General features: G+C 40.6%; 2 protein-coding genes across 6 annotated transcripts in view; one reads left to right on the forward strand and one right to left on the reverse strand.

Moving 5' to 3' along the window:
* The window catches only part of LOC146556229 (putative ribonuclease ZC3H12C), a 32,214-nt gene extending 13,160 nt beyond the window's left edge, over positions 1-19,054 (forward strand). Inside the window, exons 2-6 of one of the 2 annotated variants that reach the window (XM_085248493.1) lie at positions 10,184-11,009; positions 11,944-12,083; positions 12,237-12,471; positions 12,685-12,791; positions 12,961-19,054. In XM_085248493.1, coding sequence (XP_085104619.1) covers positions 10,297-11,009; positions 11,944-12,083; positions 12,237-12,471; positions 12,685-12,791; positions 12,961-14,480 — 2,715 coding nt within the window. In that variant the 5' untranslated portion in view covers positions 10,184-10,296 and the 3' untranslated portion in view covers positions 14,481-19,054. Of the gene's footprint in view, positions 1-9,914; positions 11,010-11,943; positions 12,084-12,236; positions 12,472-12,684; positions 12,792-12,960 lie in introns of those variants that run through there. The other variant, XM_085248494.1, reaches the window with a different exon arrangement.
* A 68-nt stretch (positions 19,055-19,122) lies between these two features.
* LOC146556230 (radixin) overlaps positions 19,123-21,236 on the reverse strand; it is a 48,164-nt gene continuing 46,050 nt past the window's right edge. For all 4 annotated transcript variants that reach the window (XM_085248497.1, XM_085248499.1, XM_085248495.1 and 1 more), the window contains exon 15: positions 19,123-20,878. In XM_085248497.1, the coding sequence (XP_085104623.1) occupies positions 20,714-20,878 (165 nt within the window). In that variant the 3' untranslated portion in view covers positions 19,123-20,713. The remainder of the gene's footprint in view (positions 20,879-21,236) is intronic.

Consider the following 21,236-nt stretch of genomic DNA (forward strand, 5'->3'; position numbering starts at 1 on the left):
AAATGTGAAGGAGGGCATAAAGTTTTGGACTTTTTTAACATATTTTAGTTACATTTTTCAGCATTTTCTGCTTACAGAGACATGATCATTCATATTGCACCACAGTAATTAAGCAAGACAAAAAATTAAATAACAGAAAAGTTCCAGTTTTTTCACTGTTGACTATAGACAATTTTTTCACAATGGGTCTCCAAATAACAACATTTTCTGTGAATTAATGGAAACTTTCTGTTTTATAGTTACGGGACAATCTGCACAATGAGCTACTGTAATTTTTTCTGTAATTTTTCACATCTCTTAAAAACGTCATTGAAAATTTCTTATATTATGTGGAAAATCTAGGACATACTGTTGGAGTTGCACTTCCTTTTCTTATATTAAGCTGTGTCAAAGATTTAATATGTGGTTAAACTTCTTCACACTGATAGAAGTGGGAAGTTCAGTGGTCCAGCGCCTTGAAGATCAAGGTGGACTGTATTTGACCCCTAATATGAAATTTGACATTCCCGGTGTAGAGGTTGAAGCCCTTCAGTATTAACGCCCCACCCTTTGAGCCAGCTTTCTTCTAATTGGCTGCCCCACAAAAACAGACGGTTTGAACAGCAGGTGGCTGCTGTGCATCCACAAAATTAGCCAAAGGGCTACTTTTCATTTTTAGTCCCCGATCAGACAAAAACAACAACTAAGAACACAGACGTACACATCAGATTGCAATTCAGTAGCGCACTTCTATATTTCCCACATTCCCACACACATTTGACAAGAATTCAATTTGCAGAGTCATGAAAAATTTATGAAGTTCTCAAAGCAAAATACGATCAAACCTGGGACTAGTAGTATGCACCTAACCGAGTGTCTTGTTAGTGTAGCTTTATGAGTGGCATGCCACATAAATGACTTTCCACTGAGACTGTGTGGGCTTAGCTGGAACATCTTCCTGACTGTCGTCCGCTGGCAATATTGACTGCATTTCAAATGGAAACATGCCACATATGACTCTACACGAGACAAGACAGATTTGATCAAAGAGCCATTAAAGGTCAAAGCTCCACTATGTGAGGTTCAATTTGAATTTAAAGACCTGAGATTTGGTATTGAGATTTTTTTATCAAAGAATTTCAGAAATTCGATTATGAAACGTCTCAAATCTCAACAACAAAGCTACTTTCAGCTGCTCCCTTATTTACAAGGGCTTGCCACAGCAGGTAGCTCCACCATGTTTGATTTGGCAGAGTTTTTTATATCGGATGAAATCCTGTCTACTCCCAGGACCTAACTGAGATCTTTTGCTTTTTGCTAGCCAGATGTGTATAGATGACGTGCACGTGTAAAAAGTGTGATGTGAAAATAGCACTTGAGCCCATAAAATGATCAGGAATGTTTGAACCATGGTCGCTGATGAAAGGAGCTGAGGGGTCTTTTTTCTAACCTAGACTTCTACGCAATTGGAAGTCTTTTTGCAACTAAAGCAGTCGCCCCCTGCTGGTCATTAAGGATACCTCCGGTTGGCTTAACTTTTCAGTTTTTGACTCTGGTATACAGTCTGTTATTTATATGTCAATCAACATTCCCTCGCTGACATCTACATTTAGATTAAAGGAATTTAATCTGCTCAGGAACGTGGAGCACAATCTTCCCCTTAGGTGTTTGCAAACCTCACACAGAAATTGTTAAAGATTACGTTTGTTCACGGGATGTTTTAAAATGTGTTTTTATTATTCTCTGGAAAAATAAAATCATAAATATTTTTCTATCTAAATTTGAAATGACTGGTTAACTTGAGCTGTTCAAGTCCAGCCCGACCTCCTTTGAGACTGAAAAATTCCTCCTGATTGTAATGGCTGGGGGTTTTTTGTTTTTGTTTTTTTTACTGCGTTAGTTTGGTGTCTTTTGCTCACTGCAGCTTCCTTCCCCACCTGCTAACTTTCCATAAGAGAGATGCATACGCACTCGTAGGCGATCACAATCCTGACACCCATTTTGGGAAGCACACACTACTTTTAACATAATTGTGTCATTGTCTGAGTCAAGCCAGTCCTCCCACCATGAAACAAAGATGTAGAAGGCAACAGCCGTCTCCACCGAGCCAGGTGTTACGCAGGGCTCCATTCTGGGTGCTGTTTTTTCTTTCTTTCCTTTTTTTTTTACTCATTCTTTCTTGTTGTGTATCTGTTTGTGTGTGTGTGTTTGTGAGTGCATGTGCGTGTGTGTCTGGGTGTAATAGCTCTAAGGACGGTGTGTCCGTGTGCAGCTGCCCGCTGAGGGCCCTCCTTTGTATCCCCCTCCCCTCTATTGTCAACTCATGCCTTCTCGTCCATTCATGGCTGATGGTCGGCGGATGGTCTGGTGATGTGTGCGTGTGTCTGTGAGGGGTTGGGAAGGGGTGGAGTTACCCTACTACATCTCACAGTCCCTTTTTTATTGGTGGAGAGGGGGGTGATTGGCATGTGTACAGAAGGAGATTTGGTGAAGAGACGAAAGTGAGCTGTGCGAGGAGATTTCTGTGCTCGTATTGGTGGGCAGACTCACAGTGAGGAGGGGACGGTAGGTGCCTTAAACTCCATCTGCTGTCAGTAACACTGCTAGCCCTGCAGCTTCAGGACACATCACTCTGCTTTGCAACAACAAAAAGAAAAAAAAAGGAGAACTTCATGGTTGATCACTTAAGACTGCTGCCAGACTCGACCAGGAAACTCATTTTTTGCTCAGCCCCACTTGGACTGGCAGCTTTCTCCAGTTCTCTAGTGGATACAAGACATTTAACTTCCTTTTTTTCCATTAAAAGAAAATCGGGCCATACTCCTGGGCTTAGTCCTCACCACTTTACTGGGTCATTTTCTTTTTTAAAATCTTTCCCACTTTGTGCTTTGTTGCTGATATGATCCAGAGTAGCATGTCAGGAGACACTTTGTAGGAGTTCTTGGTTCTTCTGTGCTTTACTGCCTTGCTGTTTCTCGTGGAACTGTTCGGTAAGTCTTACTAATTTACTTTTGTGCGTTTAGCTTGGATTCGCGTTGGCCCGTTAAAGACGCTGATAACACTGCTGTCATACTTCATCCTGGATTATCTGCAGTATTTTGATGGTTTTTTTCACTCTTTTTTTTATCATGAAATCTCTGTAACCATATAACCTAATGATAAACATATGTGACCAGTGAACAGACGTGCTGTAATACTACAACAGTTAAAGCTGCACAGTCTTTGTTGCTGTAACGCTCAAACGGGGACATTTATAGACTAATAATACCTGTTAGTTACTGAGTGTGATTTTTAGGACAGCGCAGTTCACTCTGGAAGGTTGTCGTATACATAAGCATCGCAGTCTGAGCTCACAAGTGAAATTAAGACAAGGCCGTTTGTGGTTTTAAATCAGGGCTCTTTGGGGGATTCCTTGGGTTTCCCCCTCAACGGGTCATTGGTTAGGTTTCACTTCAATTAAATTAATGTAAACAAATTATAGATTATCATATGTGCTGACGAACGTTAGCAGGGTCTGGACCACTAAATGTCTCCGTATGATGGCCTTTAGTTGAGCAGCGAGGGAGGCAGAATCAGACTCTGCACAGCTTAGAGGTGAAACCGAGTGCTGTCCGCTACCAGAAAAAGCCACATGACAGACAGTGGTGATATGTATCAATGAGGATGAATCTGGACACCACCAGTTGCAGTCAGGGAGGGTGTAGGAACAGGATGCTTTCAGGGAGGTCCCCTGTGGCTTCAGCAGGCATCTGTTGTCCCCACCACCACTCCCCCAATCCTATATGCACCCCCACCCCCACTCTCCGCACCCTCTTTGTCCCCCTCCCAGCCGGTCGCTGGCGTGGCAGACTGGGTCACTGCTGTACTCAGCCGGCAAATGGCAGCCATGCGGTGGCCCTGAGGGACTGGTCGGGGTCTTTCCTCAGGGGAGCTCATCCTTCCACCCCACACCCAAGGGGGCTAACCCGGGATCACAACACATATAATGATACGCACAGACCACTGTCAGGATGGGCAGGGTAGGTCAACGAAGTGCAGACTGCAGCATCTGCTCAGTATGGAAAGACTCTCAGCTTCCCCTCGATGAAACACTGACTCACCGAAGTTTGGTAGACAAGTTATTCTTTCCAATAAAATACACACTCAAAATTAAAACTCACGGTAGCTGGCAGTTTGTGAGACTCTTTCTTTCTTTATTTTATCCAAAGGGACTTAAAGGATCGTTACAGTTCTTCAAGATTTTGATGCATGTAATTAAGTTTTTTAGGAGACTAATCAACGGCTATGCATGCTCAGCTAAATGGTTTAAGCTAATCTGTCACTGCAGCTCATCTTGTAATATATGGCTGCTCAACAAAAACAGTATTCACCAGCAATTGCATTTTTTTTCACCCATCTCTGATATTTCATACTGAAAAGAACAAAAAGGTTGGTGATTTGACACTGTGTGGTGGCAGAAGCTAAAAAACTCACCCTGTAACTAAATATAAAAACTATGTAAACTCTCTCCGTGTATATTAACACTATACAGTCATCTGATAGGCTGAGTTTCCTCCCTACAACCAAGTCCACGTTTAACCAGGAGACAATTGCTTGTTTTCTGTACTTCAAGATGGGCTATTCCGGATAGACAGCAGTGAACAGAAAGTTCATTCAAAACTAAAGTTTAGAATGTGTAGGGATCACGCCAGCTCTGAAACCACTAAGCTGTTGGAAGACACCCACTCTTATTTTCATGTCGGCTGCACACCTGTGAATTATCGCGACTGCATCTTGCATTGTGGTGACGCTGTCATGTTACCAAAGACTGACAGATATACAAACACCTTCCAACGTACTCAAAAGTCTCCTTTGTAGCACTTCTTGCTGCTGTACAGGACTCTTGAACTGCATTCTTGGTTTATGATCCACACCCACAGCATCAACAATTATAAAACTAAATGAAGCAATAGATGCTGCTGTTCAGTGCTTCAAAGTTTAACTGGACATTTTCAGATATTGTACAAATCCACCAGCGATATTATTTATTTATGTATTTAGTATGTTTGAAACACAAACTATAATAGCTTAATTGTCATCCAGGTCTTTGTGTAGTATTAAGTAACATTAAAATGGAACTGAAATATTATAAGAAATACTACAAGGAACAGCTAATGGCATTCCTCGTGAGTTATTGGAGTTTTTTTTTTTTTCCTCTTGGTTTTCCCAAAAACTTCCATGCAAATACATTTGTGTATTCACACTCCTTTATATGGCACACGTATATAGTGCAGAGATCACACCACATGTCACCGGACTGCCTTATAAGTGGGTTTTCACACTTGCTGTGTCACTCTCACATTTCTGCTGACTCCTCAGATTCCGTCTGGCATCCTGCGACTGAAGTCCGCGCGGCTGATGCATAAGCAGGCATGCTTTGCATGTTGATGTGCTGGTGTGGGGGGTGAATGGGTTTAAAAAAAAAAAAAGCCCCTGCCTCCGTCTGTGCATGCTGCTCGGGCCGAGAGAACAATACTCCCATCACAGGAGGACAGATTGTGTGGCAGCTGCATTGTTGAAGGACGGCACGCCAGACACACTTCTTCCCCCCCGACACACACACAAACTCACTCTCGCTCTCTTCCCCTTTGTGCCTCTTTTGTTTTTTTTCTGGTTTTTTTTTTTTTTTTTTTTTGCTGGACTAAATTATTCCGGCTCTCTTGTGGCATTCAGGATGAAAAACAGCGGCGGTGCAGCTTAGACGTCGGGGGTCGGGACATTAAGAGGCCCCTGCTTTCCGGTGCTTTAGCGTGCGATCTGAGAAATTCTTCTTTAAACTATAACCATAAATAGGAGCGCATACAGAGTGCAGAAGTAGCTCTTTTGAAGTGATTTGCAAACAACTGGTGAAAAAATTTATCTTTTGAAATAAATGTTCAGTCTTGTATGAGGAGCAGCTTCATGAAGTGAACTGAAGTCTTCCAATGCTACCAGACAGTATTTGTTCACCTTGTGTCAGCACATAAAAAAAATCAGCATTATTTGTCCAGAGCAGCATAACAGAGTATTTTTCTTTCACAGAAATCTTTTTTTTTTTTTGACATCGTACTTTGAAGAACAACATTTGAAGAAGATGCACCAAACTTGTAAATAACATTCCCATTCACTTCTCACAGATCTCAGGGCAGTTTCATGCACTGGAAGTACCCTCCGTGGGTATTTCCACAGATAAACAACCTTACATGCAAACACACAGTTGTTGGTATTTGTTTGTGATGTGAACCGTTGTCACTAAAAACTGAAGCAGGCCCACTCTGTCCACATCATACCAGTTACAGGTGGGGTGTTGAGGCAAGTCATCATATGACTGGTTTTCAACTGTCACTTCCTTTTTCTATGCCTCTGTTTGAAGATAAATTTTTTTGTACCTTTGAGGTACCCTCAAAGGAGGATCTTGGCTCTGTCTGTTTTTTTATGCATGAAGCCAACAAGACTAAACTAGGTTAACGGGTAATTTGTATACAATGCTTTTTCTTGCTTTCCTTCATATATATTGTGCTAGAACAGTGGATGTTCATGTTCAATATGAACCAAACATGAGGCATCACGCTCTGATTCACAGAATTTTTATCTACTCTTGGATCTGTATGTCAGTGAGAGTGGATATTATATGAAATAGTCATCTCTGGCAATCAGCTTGGGCTGAAGAAGCCCCACCCACCTGGTGTACAAACCTGCTGTTTATGAAGGGCAGGAACTAGGCCGAGCGTAAATAGTTGATTTTATTTTTCTTGGCTGGTTCAGTTGTACAATTTTTGTGATCTGCTGATACAAACAAACAGCATTTTTTAATGTAAAATATTAAACTTCACTGGATATAACTTATTTCCCCCTAAACTTGAGTAAGTTAGAGGATATTTTTCTTGCTTAAATATCTAAAAACTACATGCTATGTGCAAAAGTGAAAGAGTTGCTTTAAACCACCTTTATCCAACATATTTTACCTTACCAAACAAAAGCTGGTGCAGCAGATTTACTTAAGAAAACTAATGTCAGGTGCTTACACTATTTTTCAGTATCTTTATATATTTATAACTTTTCTCTTTTTCACTCATCTCCATAATGTTTACCTTGCCTCCGTTGCTCATACCGAGGCTGCTAGCAGCTAGCTGGTGGCTTGCTCTGAGCGCTGGACAGCTTTATTTCTTTTTTTTTTTTTTTTTTTCAAATGTTCATGTTTAGCTGTGTGAGGGTGATGTAAGTGTGATTTAAGAATATTAAATATCCAGCACTATCAAATAAAGGTACTATTTTGAACTTTAAAATATGCCAGGCTTATTTAGTATGCTAAATAAAAATATGGAACCAGATATATAGTATTTCTCCCCACACCCTCTAGCAGATCATTACATGAAGGAACCTTTTAAAAACAAGCGCGTCCATGCTCACAGGTCCACACACACAAACTACACCCTTTTTGGCTCCCACCTCAAAGCACACTGTGCGCTGTCGATCTTACGTGCTGCACAATAATGTTTAATATTTAGTATTTACTGTTATATTCCCATATATCATCGTGATGTTGTTTATTGTATTGCTCTCGTTTTCTTCTGCTTGTTTTCTTTTTTTCTTTCTCAACAGGTGATCCAGGTGATTGATATATGTATTTTTTTTTGTCTGCTTATTTAGTTGGTTTTTGTTTTTTTGCCCTTTATCCCCGTCCCTCTTCTCCGTTGTTTTTCCCCCTCTTCCTTTCTCCCCTTTCTTTTCCTCATTCAAGTCTGTCCCGTATCTAGCAAGTGAAAATAAAAAATAAATAAAATAAACAATAAAAGGTGAATCAAATGGACCATTACGGCAAGGCTGGGATGGTCAATTTGGTAAAGTAAATCCGTTGGGCATCTTTCTTTGCCTTTAGACAATAATTCTGATGGCAAAGGAACCAAACGGGACAGGCAAAAAAAAAAGACATAGTATTTCTGAGGAAATGAGCAACATTTAAAGTCAACTCAAAATGAGGTTATAGCTACCAAAAGCATCGGTAATTTAGTGGATGTTTTGTGTGAATACACTGGAAGTAAACAAAGACATTTAATTTCTTTTTTTAAAGTGGTCACTGAACAATTTACAGATCACTCTTTGTTTCAGCCAGTCTGTGCACCCCCACACAACCAGCAGGCCACACTCAGAGGCTCTGAGCAACATTAGGGGTTTCTCTCATTTGCTACCACAGATGGAACTGAGAAACATTCAGGAAGGCCACATAAACACAAACACTGACTGCAGTGTTAGCTGGTGTATCACTGACTGAATTTCATAAACATTACTTAAGATTTTATGTTGTGGATTTAAATAGAAGTACAGCTTTATGTAATGTAGTTTGTGTCCAACTGTGAGGATTTCTTCTGGGCTTTCGGTGATCAGTAAACTAACTGGAAAACATAAAACATGTACTGTGTTTTTGTTAATGGGCAGTTTGTAATTTTTCTTTGTCATGGTAGCTCACACAGCTGTAACAGTAACGCTTGTTTGTGTCAGAAAGAGCCCTCTTTTTATGATTTTGATAGGACGCCCCACCTCTATAGTGGCCGGAGATTTGAAATAAGTGGAAAATGTGTTTTTTGACTCATGTCACGGCCAGCACCTCCTGCCTCTTAACATTAGCTTTGTCCAGTCAAAATGGATTTAATTTATCATACATATATCCATGGCTTTTTTCATAAATTATTCTTAATTATAGTTAATCTCCTGTTGGCTGCTCATGTTTGTAAATTTCGGCTGTACCTTTTCTTGCTGCACGTTTAGATTTTGAATGTGCAAAATGTGCCAAGCAGTTAAAAATGCGTTTGATTCTGTATGACAGCTTATTCTTACCTTTACTCTGAGGACACAGATGTGCCAAACAGGGCTGCTAACAATAAAATCATGTTTGCAGTGGGTTTTCTCACTTACTCAGTGAGACAGAAAAGTTAACGCACTCTGTTGAGTTATCACACAAAACGTGTCCGATGACTTGCCACAAACTTTGCAGATCTTTGTAATTACTGTAACGTCACGTCGTCACGTTCATTTCGGTTTCCATTAGTGAATGCAATCACTAAACGCATATGAATGAATTTTGCTCATATTTGTTTTGAAATGATGTATCAAGAAGAAGCGCTTTTCTATGTTTGAGTATGAAGTCACTGACTGAATTTCAATCCCATTTTAGAAGTTACAGCTAGTGCATGCATTGATTAGGTAAGCGGAGAATCTGCCTGTTGGCCAAAAAGGCTTTTATTTTATTTTATTTTATTTATATTACTGGTGTGAAGCAGCAATGAAGTGTTTCATATGGCAAGATCGTTGGCCTATTTCTCACTGAGCTGTTGTTTCAAAATGTAAAGTAATGTATTTCACAAAATAAAATGCATATGTCAATAAGAATAAGAATGCCTGCATATGACAGAGTCAAGTTTTGTACTCTGTACATATAAAATGAGGTGCTTTAAATCGTAAAGTATCAACCTGAAGAATTAAAAATGCCTTAAGCAGAGGGCTGGATATGATTCAACAGTGTTTCTGACAGTGCTGCTGTTCTTTAGCAGATGAAAATTGCCCGTGCTGCACAGTTATTACGTCTGTGCTGGCTTCCCCTCATTTGCTCGAGGGGAAGGTGTTTAGCGTTTTGTCCCAGAGCTGTTATTTGTTTGACAACACAACTCATCACTGTTAAAATGCAAATCAGTAGAAGTTGGTAAAGATAGTTTTCAGCCTGCATGTTTTAAGCATCATAAAGCGTGCACCATCAGCAGCTTTTCATTTGAATCTTGCAGTCAGAACTTAATATGCAAATTAGCTATTGGAGCAGTCAGACTCTGTCAAGACGCATCCCAGGGCAAAGGAGGTGTTGCTGCTTTGGGCCCTGCGTTTTTTTTTTCCTTTTGATGAAGAAGAGGCGTGCTTGAGATGGGAGGAAGAAGCAGAATAAAATACCCTTACAGCTGCTGGGGAGAATTTTTATTATCATTGGGCCATACTTTAGATAAACAGATTTTTTGGTTTTTAATGTTTATGACATTTCAATTGTTTTTTATGTAGAAGTTAATGGAGTACTGACCACGAGTGTTTCTGTATTTGAACATAAATGCAGTGTAGTGCCCTGTGTCCTCATGTGATGGTATCACATGACAAGTGAGTATATACTGAGAATTTAACCAGTTCCTTTTTATGTTTTAATTCCCAGGTACCCTCACAGGACTAGTTAGTAAGTGAGTTAAGTATCAGTAGTAACAGTGGGGTCAGTCAGGTGTTTGGGAGGTCACGGAGGTAGTGGAGCTGGATGTATGAGAAGGATTCATGGGCCTGAAGGACCATCTGGAGGATGGGACAGGCCACATCCTCAGCCCAGGGCTGGATCTGGACTACCTACACGTGGAAGGTGCTGAACGGCAGGCTGGGAATTTAGGAGCGGGTGTCACTGTTAAAAGCAGCAATACTGCTGGTAGCAGAGGCATTAGCTCTATCATTCATTCAAGCAGCAGTAGCAGTTGCAGTAACTTTTCTGAAGAGAGTGCTATCTCTGACAGTGAAGATGAAAGGCTCCAGACCGGGTCTGGTTCTGACTCTAAAACACCGCACCACGATCAGCTTCACCTACACCAAAGGGAGGAGTCCTCAGTCTTTCAGCCAGTCAGGCTGGACCTGGCACCAAATACATCTCCTGGAGACCCCCCGGAAACATCTCTGACTGACCCCATCACACACTGCCGTACGAAGGTGGAGTTCGCTCTCAAACTAGGCTACCCCGAAGAGCTAGTGTTGCTGGTCCTGAGGAAACTAGGCCCTGACGCACTTATCAATGATATACTGGGAGAGCTGGTTAAACTGGGAACCAAAATAGAGATGGATCAGCAAGGAGGTCAAGCTGTCTCACAGTCTCCCTCGTCCTCTTTGTCCTCCACCTCCAACTCCTCTCTGGATTCTTCTCGGCTACTGTGCCGGTCCCACCTGCTAGAAGACAAAGAAAACCTGCGACCTGTTGTTGTGGATGGAAGCAATGTAGCCATGAGGTGAGGAGGAGAAGCTTTGGAATATACTAGGGTTTTGTTCTGCTTTCATGTATCTACCTCTTTACCTCACAAAGAGTGTAGCTTTATTACTTTATATTAGGCTTAAGAGCCTAACATATATAGCTAAGCTGAAAGCCATATAACACACATTTAGAGAAATGCTTATTTGTTGAAAACATGCATTGTTTAGTTTTCTGAATTTTTGTAAATCCAGTTTTTACCAAAACCATTTAAGAAGATATCAGTTTAAAACTATTAATGTTAGTTACATGTTACATACTATACATGCTGAGACAAGCAGCAAGACTCCGGCATGCAATAGAGGAGACATCGGTGAAAACAGGTGTAAGATTGATTTAATCAGATTTACTAAGAAACGAGTTGGAATACAGATGGGTTGCAAAGTGGCTTGCAGTGCTTTATATTGCCAATTCGATGCTTAGAAGGGTATCAGCTAATTCTAGCTGAGCTTGAGATTGTGGCCTGTGTGAACTAATGCTATGCCTTTGTAGTTTGTATCACTGGTTTGTAATTAGTGACACAAAGTGAAACAATTGTTCATTGTGGGAAGATGTAATACGATTATGTAATTGTTGTTTTTGCTAAATTGTTTTTCAAAGTCTCAGCAGTCAGGGAAGACAACTATTTTAAAAAACAGTTCTTTCTCTGAGGGTTGGATTTACAACCTTAAACCTCAGATGGTTACAATCATTAGTAAAATGCAAAAACACATCTTCATCAACAATATCAACCTGAGGATACTCTACATTCAGATGCCTAATTCAAGAGTTTGACTTCTAAGCTTTTTTTGTGTTACTTGATTATAATTCAAAAAACATGAAAAACCTGCCGTACTGACAGTATGACTATGACAAGCAAACAGGCAAAGTTTAATCTTAGCTGTGTGGCTGATGCTTGCCTTCTGTTTGTGTAGTCATGGGAACAAGGAAGTTTTTTCCTGCCAAGGTATCAAGCTAGCAGTTGATTGGTTCTTGGAGCGAGGCCACCGTGACATCACAGTGTTTGTCCCTGCTTGGAGAAAGGAGCAGTCGCGACCTGATGCTCTTATCACAGGTAAAAATTACAGTCGTTGTCACAGTTGAAAGTCCCAGAATAACAACAGTGTGAAGGATGTGATTTAATATCCTGCTCTTGGAAGCATTTCCTATTATCCATTAACTCTAGTCTTTCTCTCTATATTTAACTATTGCACCTCTCCTTGTTCAGACCAAGAGATCCTGCGGCGTCTGGAGAAAGAAAAGATCTTGGTTTTCACTCCATCACGACGCGTTCAGGGACGTCGTGTGGTTTGCTACGATGACAGATTCATCGTCAAACTGGCCTACGAGTCAGATGGTATAATTGTTTCAAACGACAACTACCGTGACTTAGCAAATGAGAAGCCAGAGTGGAAGAAATTTATAGATGAGCGCCTGCTGATGTACTCGTTTGTAAATGACAAGTAAGCATATCGCACCAGCACAAGAAGCAAATCTGTTGGATTTCCTTTTAACGTCATTGTTTCCCTGCACCTTTGAACATACTAAATAACATGCTGTCTTTGTGTTACTCTAACCAATTTGTTGTTAAAAAAAAGGGAGAATTTCAACTTATGTCTGTGTTTGAAAGAACTCAATATTTGCATCTAATTTCAGTCTGTTAACTGTATATTTAGATTCATGCCACCTGATGACCCGCTGGGACGCCATGGACCTAGTCTTGAGAATTTCTTGAGAAAGAGGCCTGTTATTCCTGAACATAGAAAGCAGCCATGTCCTTATGGTAATAAAAAAAATGTTTAGTTATGTTTCTTATCAAATGCATGCTTATCAGCTATGCTGCAGAAGATGTCTGCTCTTGCATAGTGGAATTAGATAAAAAATTGTACGAGAATAAATGCTTTTTATTCCAGTACAATGACAAAAAAACTTCACATTTTTTCTTCCATTAGGAAAAAAGTGCACATATGGCCACAAGTGCAAGTTTTATCACCCTGAAAGGGGTAGTCAGCCCCAGCGAGCTGTGGCAGATGAACTCCGTGCCAGTGCCAAAATTTCATCAGTAGCTTCAAGAGGCCTGCTGGAACATGCCCTGATGGCGAAGAGCCAAAAAAATGGTCAATCAGAAGGAATGGCTGAGGCCCCGCTGATTCGGGATACCGGAAAGAAACAGCCAAATCGGAGCCTTCAGAGCTCCTTCAGTGAGCTCTCAGAGGACAAAACTCAGGTCAGTTCCAAAGTGGAGGAACAGAGGAGAAACAGCAGTCTTAGTGGCAGCTGTAGCAATAACATTGTAGCACATCCTGCTCCAGGGGGACCGCCTTCATCGGGACATCTGGAAAGATGGGAACACCCTGCTGGAAGTACTGGATGCAGCTCCGGTATTGCCGGGGCTTCAGGACCAAACAAAGCTGAATCTTATTACAGATGCAGTTCTCCAGTGGTGGGCTACAACTCTGTGGTAAAGGCTTATTCGGGACTCAGTCTTGTAGTGCCACAGACTCCTGAATGCTTCTTTCCAGGTGAGCTCGGCACAAGTTCACTGGCTTCAGATTGTAGCAGTGAAAGCAGTGTCAGCTCAGATTCTTTCTCTCCTGACCCCGTGTTAGATGATAGCCCCAAGTGCCATCACCATCATCCCCACCACCACCACCATCATCATCACTACTCTGGCCAGTACCCTCACCAGGCAAGCCGTGTTTCTCCTAGTCTGAGCCAGCATTCTCCTCGTGGCTATGTCCATCCTCAAGGACTTTGGAGACAACGTGATTTTGGCATAGAAGATACTCCAGCATCTGTCGCCTCTCGCATTTCGCCACATCACGTCAACACCGCTTCTGTCTACATCCAACCCCAGCAACAGCTTCAGCTGCTCGCCAATTTTCCAGGGGAACCACCTCATCCACAACATCCACCCCAAACACCCACTACTCATGCCCGGTCTCAGAGCTTCCCTCGAGGCCACAATATGGTGGGCTCCCTTTGGCCGGAACATGGGCTTCAGGACAGAGTGTGTGAAGGCTCACCAGTTCATTCTAGAAGAAACTACTCTGTGCGAACCCAACAACCTCAGCACCAGCAGAACTGGGACCCTAATTATGAGCCACCCCCTAAGCCTTACTATGATCTGTTTTCCTATAAGAGTTTTCCACAAGTCCATGGACACTCTCCTTGGGGCCAGCAAGTTCATTCATCACCACATGGCCTTTTAATACCAGGTCTTCCATCGCTTTCACAGCAGTCTCTTCCATCTGTCCCTACCCACAAGAGCCACATGCCCTCAGCAACCCAGCACGCAAAGCCAACTGCCTTGGGTCGATACCAGGACCTTAGGGAGAGGGTGTTTGTTAACTTGTGCGGCATCTTCCCTCCAGATTTGGTGAGGATGGTAATGACCAGGAACCCACATGTGACGGATGCTCAGGAGCTTGCAGCTGCCATTTTAATGGAGAAGTCACAGCACAGCTCTTGAATAAACACAGTGAAGTTTTCATCTTAACTAAACTCGTATTTGCGGGGATATCCTCTGTAAGCTTAATAAAAAAAGTCAAGTTGGGCATACAGAAACCAAAATCACAAGATACGAGACTCCTTCAGCTGTTAACACGCTGCCTTTTTAATGCTATTATTATACAGAGAAATACCAAAATTGCCATACTTTTTTTCTAGAAATATGCCTGCTACTTCTGAACGTAACATAGGAAAAGGTAGGGGTGCATCTGCATGTTTCATCTTTTTTGGTTATGAGTCAAAACAGCACTGTATTTAGGGAAGCTTTTAAGGTGTTTCAAGGGTGGCAGTATTGTTGATTTTAAACTTATTTATTTGTTACATTTAAGTTATTTATATAATTTTAAAATTATTTTAGTTTTATTGCACTTTTTGTTATTTTTTTTTTTCTTCAGATCATTTCTTTTGGCAATCATATCAGGGTATAATTATAGCCGTTTGCGCTGTTTCTCTGTTTCTAATTTTTTTTAGTCACTGAGATGACAACATTGGGTATGTAGCTCTAACATTTTCAGCATTAACGTGGCACGCACGTATTTGCCACATTGCAAATACAGCCCGACCATAGTTGACGCTCAAGTAAGCCCAACAAACGGCTTTCTTTCTGTGCTGACAGGTGGCAGATCAGTTGTTGCGAGATTTTGTGGATTTCCCCCAACAAGGAAGTGAAACTTAACCAGCACCCACAAAAGAAGACAGCAAAAACTCCACTTGAAAACCCCAAGCTCTTGTTCACTTTTGAATGAGAGTTATTTCCTCTGTTAGGATAGCCCTGTCAGCTGACTTCACGGTTCATCACGCGCTGTTCCTTTCCATCGCTAAACAATATCAGTGTGCTAAATCAGGTTCAAAGTGTGGCAACTGGAAATGTTTATGGGGAACAGATTGTTGGTATTGTTTTAATTTAAATTATGTGTTAATTTATTATACTTAATGTTTGTGAATGTGAGACACGGGGTATCGTTTATCAGTGGTGGAGGGTTTATCTGCCTCTAATGCTTTGCATACAGTTGTGTTAACTGCACAGATCCACAGTTTTTTGTTTTTTTTTTAGTTTATGAGACATTGAATAAAAAAACAAAACAGGCACCGGGTGAGAATCATAACCTTAAAATCACTACATCACCACTGAACTACATTTTGGACCATGGTAGTTTTTTACTTTGCAGGGGTTTTTTTCTCAGGAGATATTCATGTTTGGTTTCAAAGTCTGTGGTTCTGTTAAAAAAAGACAATAAAAATAGTTTTTAATAACTTCAACTGATCCTGACCATCACAGACCTCCTTAAATGCCAGCAGGGCTCGTATAGGTTTCCAGTTATCCTTACTTTTTTAACCATATTTTTTTTTATTTATATATTTATATTCATAATAATTTTGCAGTGCCCAAGGTGACTTCTGTGAATTGCCTGTTTTCTCCCAAAAATCGAGGGGCGGGGGGGATTTAAAATATATTTTTAGTGTTTTAAAATTATTTTTAAGTTGTGTCTTCTTAATGCAGCTTGCTTGGAGCTGTGTGTTTTTGAATGAAATTATGATAATTTATTTTTACTATCTCTGCCAGTGAGGTTATTTTTATTACCCGAGGAACTGTTTGGAAAGCTAACTCTCTCGCCTGGTTAGCCTAATTTCAAGTAGCCCGATGACACCTCTCTTAGTTGATACAAATTGTATCCTATATGGTGAAAATAAACATTGTTTTATATGAAAATGTGAGAACAAGTTTTCAGTTGAATATTTTTATGTGGCAAAATATGTCACCCGTGATAGTTCGGCTTTTATGTAAGGGGGATTCTTGTTCCCTGTTTCCGGGTGCAGTAAAGTCTCAAGTGCACTTTTTGTGGGCACACGCTCATAAAACAGTAAAAGTGATCAGGGTTAAAAGTTTTATAACAGAAAGAGCTTGTTAAAGTTGTTTTGTGATGTGATTGGCTGTTATTAAAGTTTCCTGGCATCACACTCCATGGGAGCAGCAAACGCTGTAGCTAGCTTGAATGTTCCAAATGTTTCTTAAACACTTTCCAGAAAATGTATTTCTTTATTTCTGTGGAGCTTTCTAACATCAAAAAACTTTATTCTCAAACCCTGGAGAGTTGTATGCAAGGCATGAACAAATGTGAGTAACAGTCTGTCAGGTTTTTACACATTTTTTCTCTTATCATTAGCCTACATTGTTATCCGCTATGATGCTAAAGGCTAAGTCTGTGGTAACCCTGCTAGTCTGGCACTATGTGCTAGTGTTTGCTAAATGGGTTAAGACACCCTACAGTATAATTTAACAAACTTCTAAAGTTATTGTGTTTACATTCTGATAAATATTAACAACTTTATTCAGTGTACAAATACATATTTTTCTATTATTACAAACGTTTTAAAAAGGTATTTTTCTAAATGTGTGTATTTTTTTTCTCAAAAAAAAAAAATCCCTAGAAAGTGTGTGTTAAATCATGTCCTGACATCATGCTGTGAATGGATTTCTTCATAGCTGTTGCTTGAAAAAGTGAATTCCGACTGAACATGAAGCAAATTTCTGTCTTGAATTATATACTTAAATTTAAGTATAGCTAATGTGCTGACTACACAGATGTAAATGTTCTTTAGCTAGCAACATACAGGCCACATTTGGAATGACTACAGTTAAATCTCTTCTTTTTTCCGTCTTATGCATATGTCCATTTAATATTCTGTCTCTTTAGCTAGCAGTGATCAAAAAGAAGAACCTGGCTCTCAAGAATCCTGGATTTAAATATGTTGGAGAATTCTGCAACAACTAAGATGGTTCATATCAGTTCATGGGGAAAAGATCTGAAATGATAGACAGTATCAGAGATGGACCTAGCCACCGTGACGTCAAGCATTGAGTAGCAAAACCCCATTGAAAAGCACAAGCGTTTTCTTGCACCATCTTAGTGTTTTGAATCTGGACTCGGCAACTAGCATATCCTGGATTATCATTACTGTAATAAAGTACTTTAAGCTGCCCTGTTATTTCTGAAAGGGTCATCTATATATGACAATCATGGAGACAATTTTACCATCAATTATAGCCATGATTAGTCCCAATTTTGGCTCTCTAGGGATGGTCACACAGTCCTTGGAACTGGTCTGCAACTTCTGGTTGTGTGGGAGCAATGAGTAGTCTTTGACCAGTTGGCAAGTAGCTTCTGAAGGAGGATGCAAATGGATTGCTAAAGCCAGGGCATAATAAATATTCCACCACCGGCTGGCAAAAACCTCCTTGCGACTGCTTTGGTTGCTAGCAGGTTGGTAGCAGTAAGCATGGAACACACCAACTTCGGTTGCAGTTTTTCTATGCCATAGGTGGTAGTTAGCATTTTCCCTGCAAACTACAGACGATGGTAGCAATCTGCTGACAACCAAAGCAATAATAGGAGATTTGTATGTGTGTAGTGAACTCAGATTTGCCTCCTGTTCAGTCTGAATGCGCTTTATTTGCATTTTGAATTTGCATGTGGGGTTTGTATTAACCGATGACGAGCAACTTGTCATTTGTTGCTCATTTGACTAAAATCATGATGTGTGTTTGTATTTTATTAGGTGTTTTATCAATAGAAAAAATGTAAAATGCCGACAGTCCCTGTTTAGCACATTTATTCACATGTTTATTTTTAGTGTGCTTTAATACAGCTTCATTTCTGCTACAGAAATAAGTAAGTGCCATCTCTTCAGGGACCACAGCCAAGGAAAAGGCTGTTTGTTGCTCATCTCTCGGGCTAGTGGTGCTTTTATTAAACCAAAATTAAAAAGGAAAAAAAAGTGTTAGACCATTGCTGCTGTTTCACTGTATATTCTGCTAGGGAATAAAGTGGTTCTTTCTATAATGTGATCCAGGATTATGGTGGTAAATCACAGTATTGATTCATACATAGAGTTAACAAATTAAAAGGAAAACCTAAAAGGAGGGGAGGAGGGAATTTCTGGGTTGCATTTGTCCCCTTGGAGGGAAGCGTCAGTTGTTCTGGGGCGTCATATTTATCCTGTGACAAAACATTTCAGTTCAGATGGCATTGATGAGTTGATCACCTGACTCCAACCCCACCTGCATGTTAAACAATGCTTCCCACCACCATCATCAAAACACTAAATGCGGGAATATTTGATAGAAGAATGAAACTATCCTTCCAGATGAGTGTCAGAGACGTGGAAAATTGACATTGAAGCCGTTTTGTTTGTATTTGGTGGACCAGCGCTGTATGTTGTCACTCATCACTATATTGATTAAGGTGATTAAAATTGTGCTTCACAACAACTTTTTTGATTTTTGGTTTAATGTACAGTACTTTCACTTTTTCGCCCCTGTATGAGTTTAACTTTTTATTCTATAAAACCACCATTCCAGAGTCGGTCTCACCAAACATTTGTTGTGCTCGATTAAGCTTTAGAGATTGAAACCCAAAACAAGAGCACATAAAACAAATGTGACATACCTACAGGATCAGGGAAAATGTGGCTGAATGAGACATGTTGACTGTTCTTGTGAGTGATGTAAAAGTGACCAATAAAAGCCTCACTTAAAGCTTTCACGTCCTGCCTGGTCTGTGTACATGCTGGATTTTGGTATAGTGTGATTTGAAATAAGAGTCTTTTAATTTTCCTTCATGAACATTTTTATTTGTATTAAATGTAATGTGCCTACACTGAACCACAGATACCTGCATGATCGCTTTTGGATGGACCTTATCACACCGATTTTAGAAGAGTTTTTCTTTTGGGTATTTTGGACACAGCAAGAGAAGTGACATCACTGCTCTACTGCAGTTGTTTACACTTGCATCACTCTTCCTGTTTTTTGACGATCTATCAGCTGTGGCAGGAAACAATGAAAAGTGCTGTGAAATGTTTCCATTAAGTTATGAAAATGAAACTTTCCACTTTGCGACCCCGTGAAAAAATTAAGTAAATTCCATGATTCAGTAGCTGTAAAACCACCTGTAGTAGCAATAACTGATCTGTTTTCTGTATAAATTTCTGTCATATTGTGGAGGATTTCTTTACAGCTTCAGTCCATTGAGGTTTGCAGGCATTAGTTTACTCATATTTTTGCCATTCTGTTACAGATTTGCTGGTGTGCTTTGGATCATTGTCTTGATGACCTAGTTTGACTTCATGATTCATGACTGACTCTATGCCTGCGAGGTGTTCAGCTCCTGTAGCTAGCAAACCCAAATCATGACACCTCCACCACCGTGCTTGACAGCTGGCATGAGGTGTTTATGGTGATATGATATGAACTATATTTGGCTTTCACTTTGCTGGGACATCCACTCATGGGAAGATTATGGTACTGTGTTAAACCACAGCTAAATGCACCACAGCAGCGAACTCCCAACACTTCTGCTTCTATAGAGGTGCTCAGGCCACATCCTGCAAATCTGATACTCATTCTGTTTGACGGAAGAGTCAGGACCAAGATCATACCATAGGTGTATTATTGGAAATATAAATTCATTCTTTATTGTGAGACAAAATATATATTGAAACAACTGCCTCAATGGAAAGAGAACGCCAAGCAAATCTAGTTTGCTTATCTGCCTGCTAACGGCTCTCTGTGAGCACACAACCTGTTAAAGAACAAGTTAACTGCTGAATGTGGACGACAGCGTAACTGTACCAAAACAAAATGACAGCAGTGAAAGGGAAAGAAATGACACGAGTAAAGCAGTTTAAAAAAAAAAAATTTAAATTGTTCTGCTGAAGACAAAATAAAGGTACAGATTAAAGCGAACTCCCAACATCAATAAGCTATAGCTACAAATGATCATTTTATTTTGTTGAATAAAAGAAACCATTTCGGAACAGTCACGTTTTGTCTAAAGGTTGCGATATTGTTTAATTATCAAACATGCAAGCATTTAAATTGCTAGTAATGTACAGGGAGACGACACGTTGCTTGCTATTTGTCCAGATTGATTAAAAGACGTGTGCTTCATCGAGGCGAGGGCAGAGCTCTAAAAAGCAGAAAGCTGAGTATGTGGCTGGCCAGCCGCTGCTAGGCAGAGCTTTGGCGAGGTTGAAGCTACGAAGCCCTCTATCTCATCTTTCTCCGGGGTAGAGAAAAGGTAAGCTATCCTGCAGTGGCAGCAGGTTTTGGGCTTTACAAGGAGAGTGAGGCGTTGACATGGCAATGAGACCAAACGGTCTCTTTTCAGTGTCGTGTCCATCCACGTTTCTGGCTCACATGGACTCAAACTCATCTATACGCTGCTTGGTGTTGCCCTGGCGGATCTGCCGTAGGGTTTTGTACTTGTCTCTGCCCGCTTTGACGTTCTCGGCATGTAGCATGTCATTCTGCGTTTTCTTGGTGTCGTCCCGAGCCTCCGCCAACTCCGAACTCAAAGCCTGGACGGAAGACAAAGGGAGGGAGGTGGTGAGACACAATTCACTTAAGATCGACTCCATCGTTGCTCGAATGAAATATTTGCTTAAATTTATATCAACTCCTACAGGGAGTTGATACATACAGGGAATTTTGGCTTTTGTTTATTCAGTCAAGTTTTAAAGACCAGAAACACAAAGACACATTGTTGTAAAGATCAACAAACGGCCAAGAAATGCTGAATTCTGACAGCCGGCAGCTTGTGGTTGCTCCCATATCATAATAAGGATGAAAAGCTTTTAACAGCTGCCGTTCAACAGGACATCGGTACATCTGAGTGATAAAAGAAAACAACCTGCCAGGCTGGCTTATGCGCCACCT

The sequence above is a fragment of the Mchenga conophoros genome, linkage group LG16, assembly GCF_057382185.1.
Source record: "Mchenga conophoros isolate Kocher_MC1m ecotype Shallow Benthic linkage group LG16, M_conophoros_male_GT1.1, whole genome shotgun sequence".
Lineage (NCBI taxonomy): Eukaryota > Metazoa > Chordata > Actinopteri > Cichliformes > Cichlidae > Mchenga > Mchenga conophoros.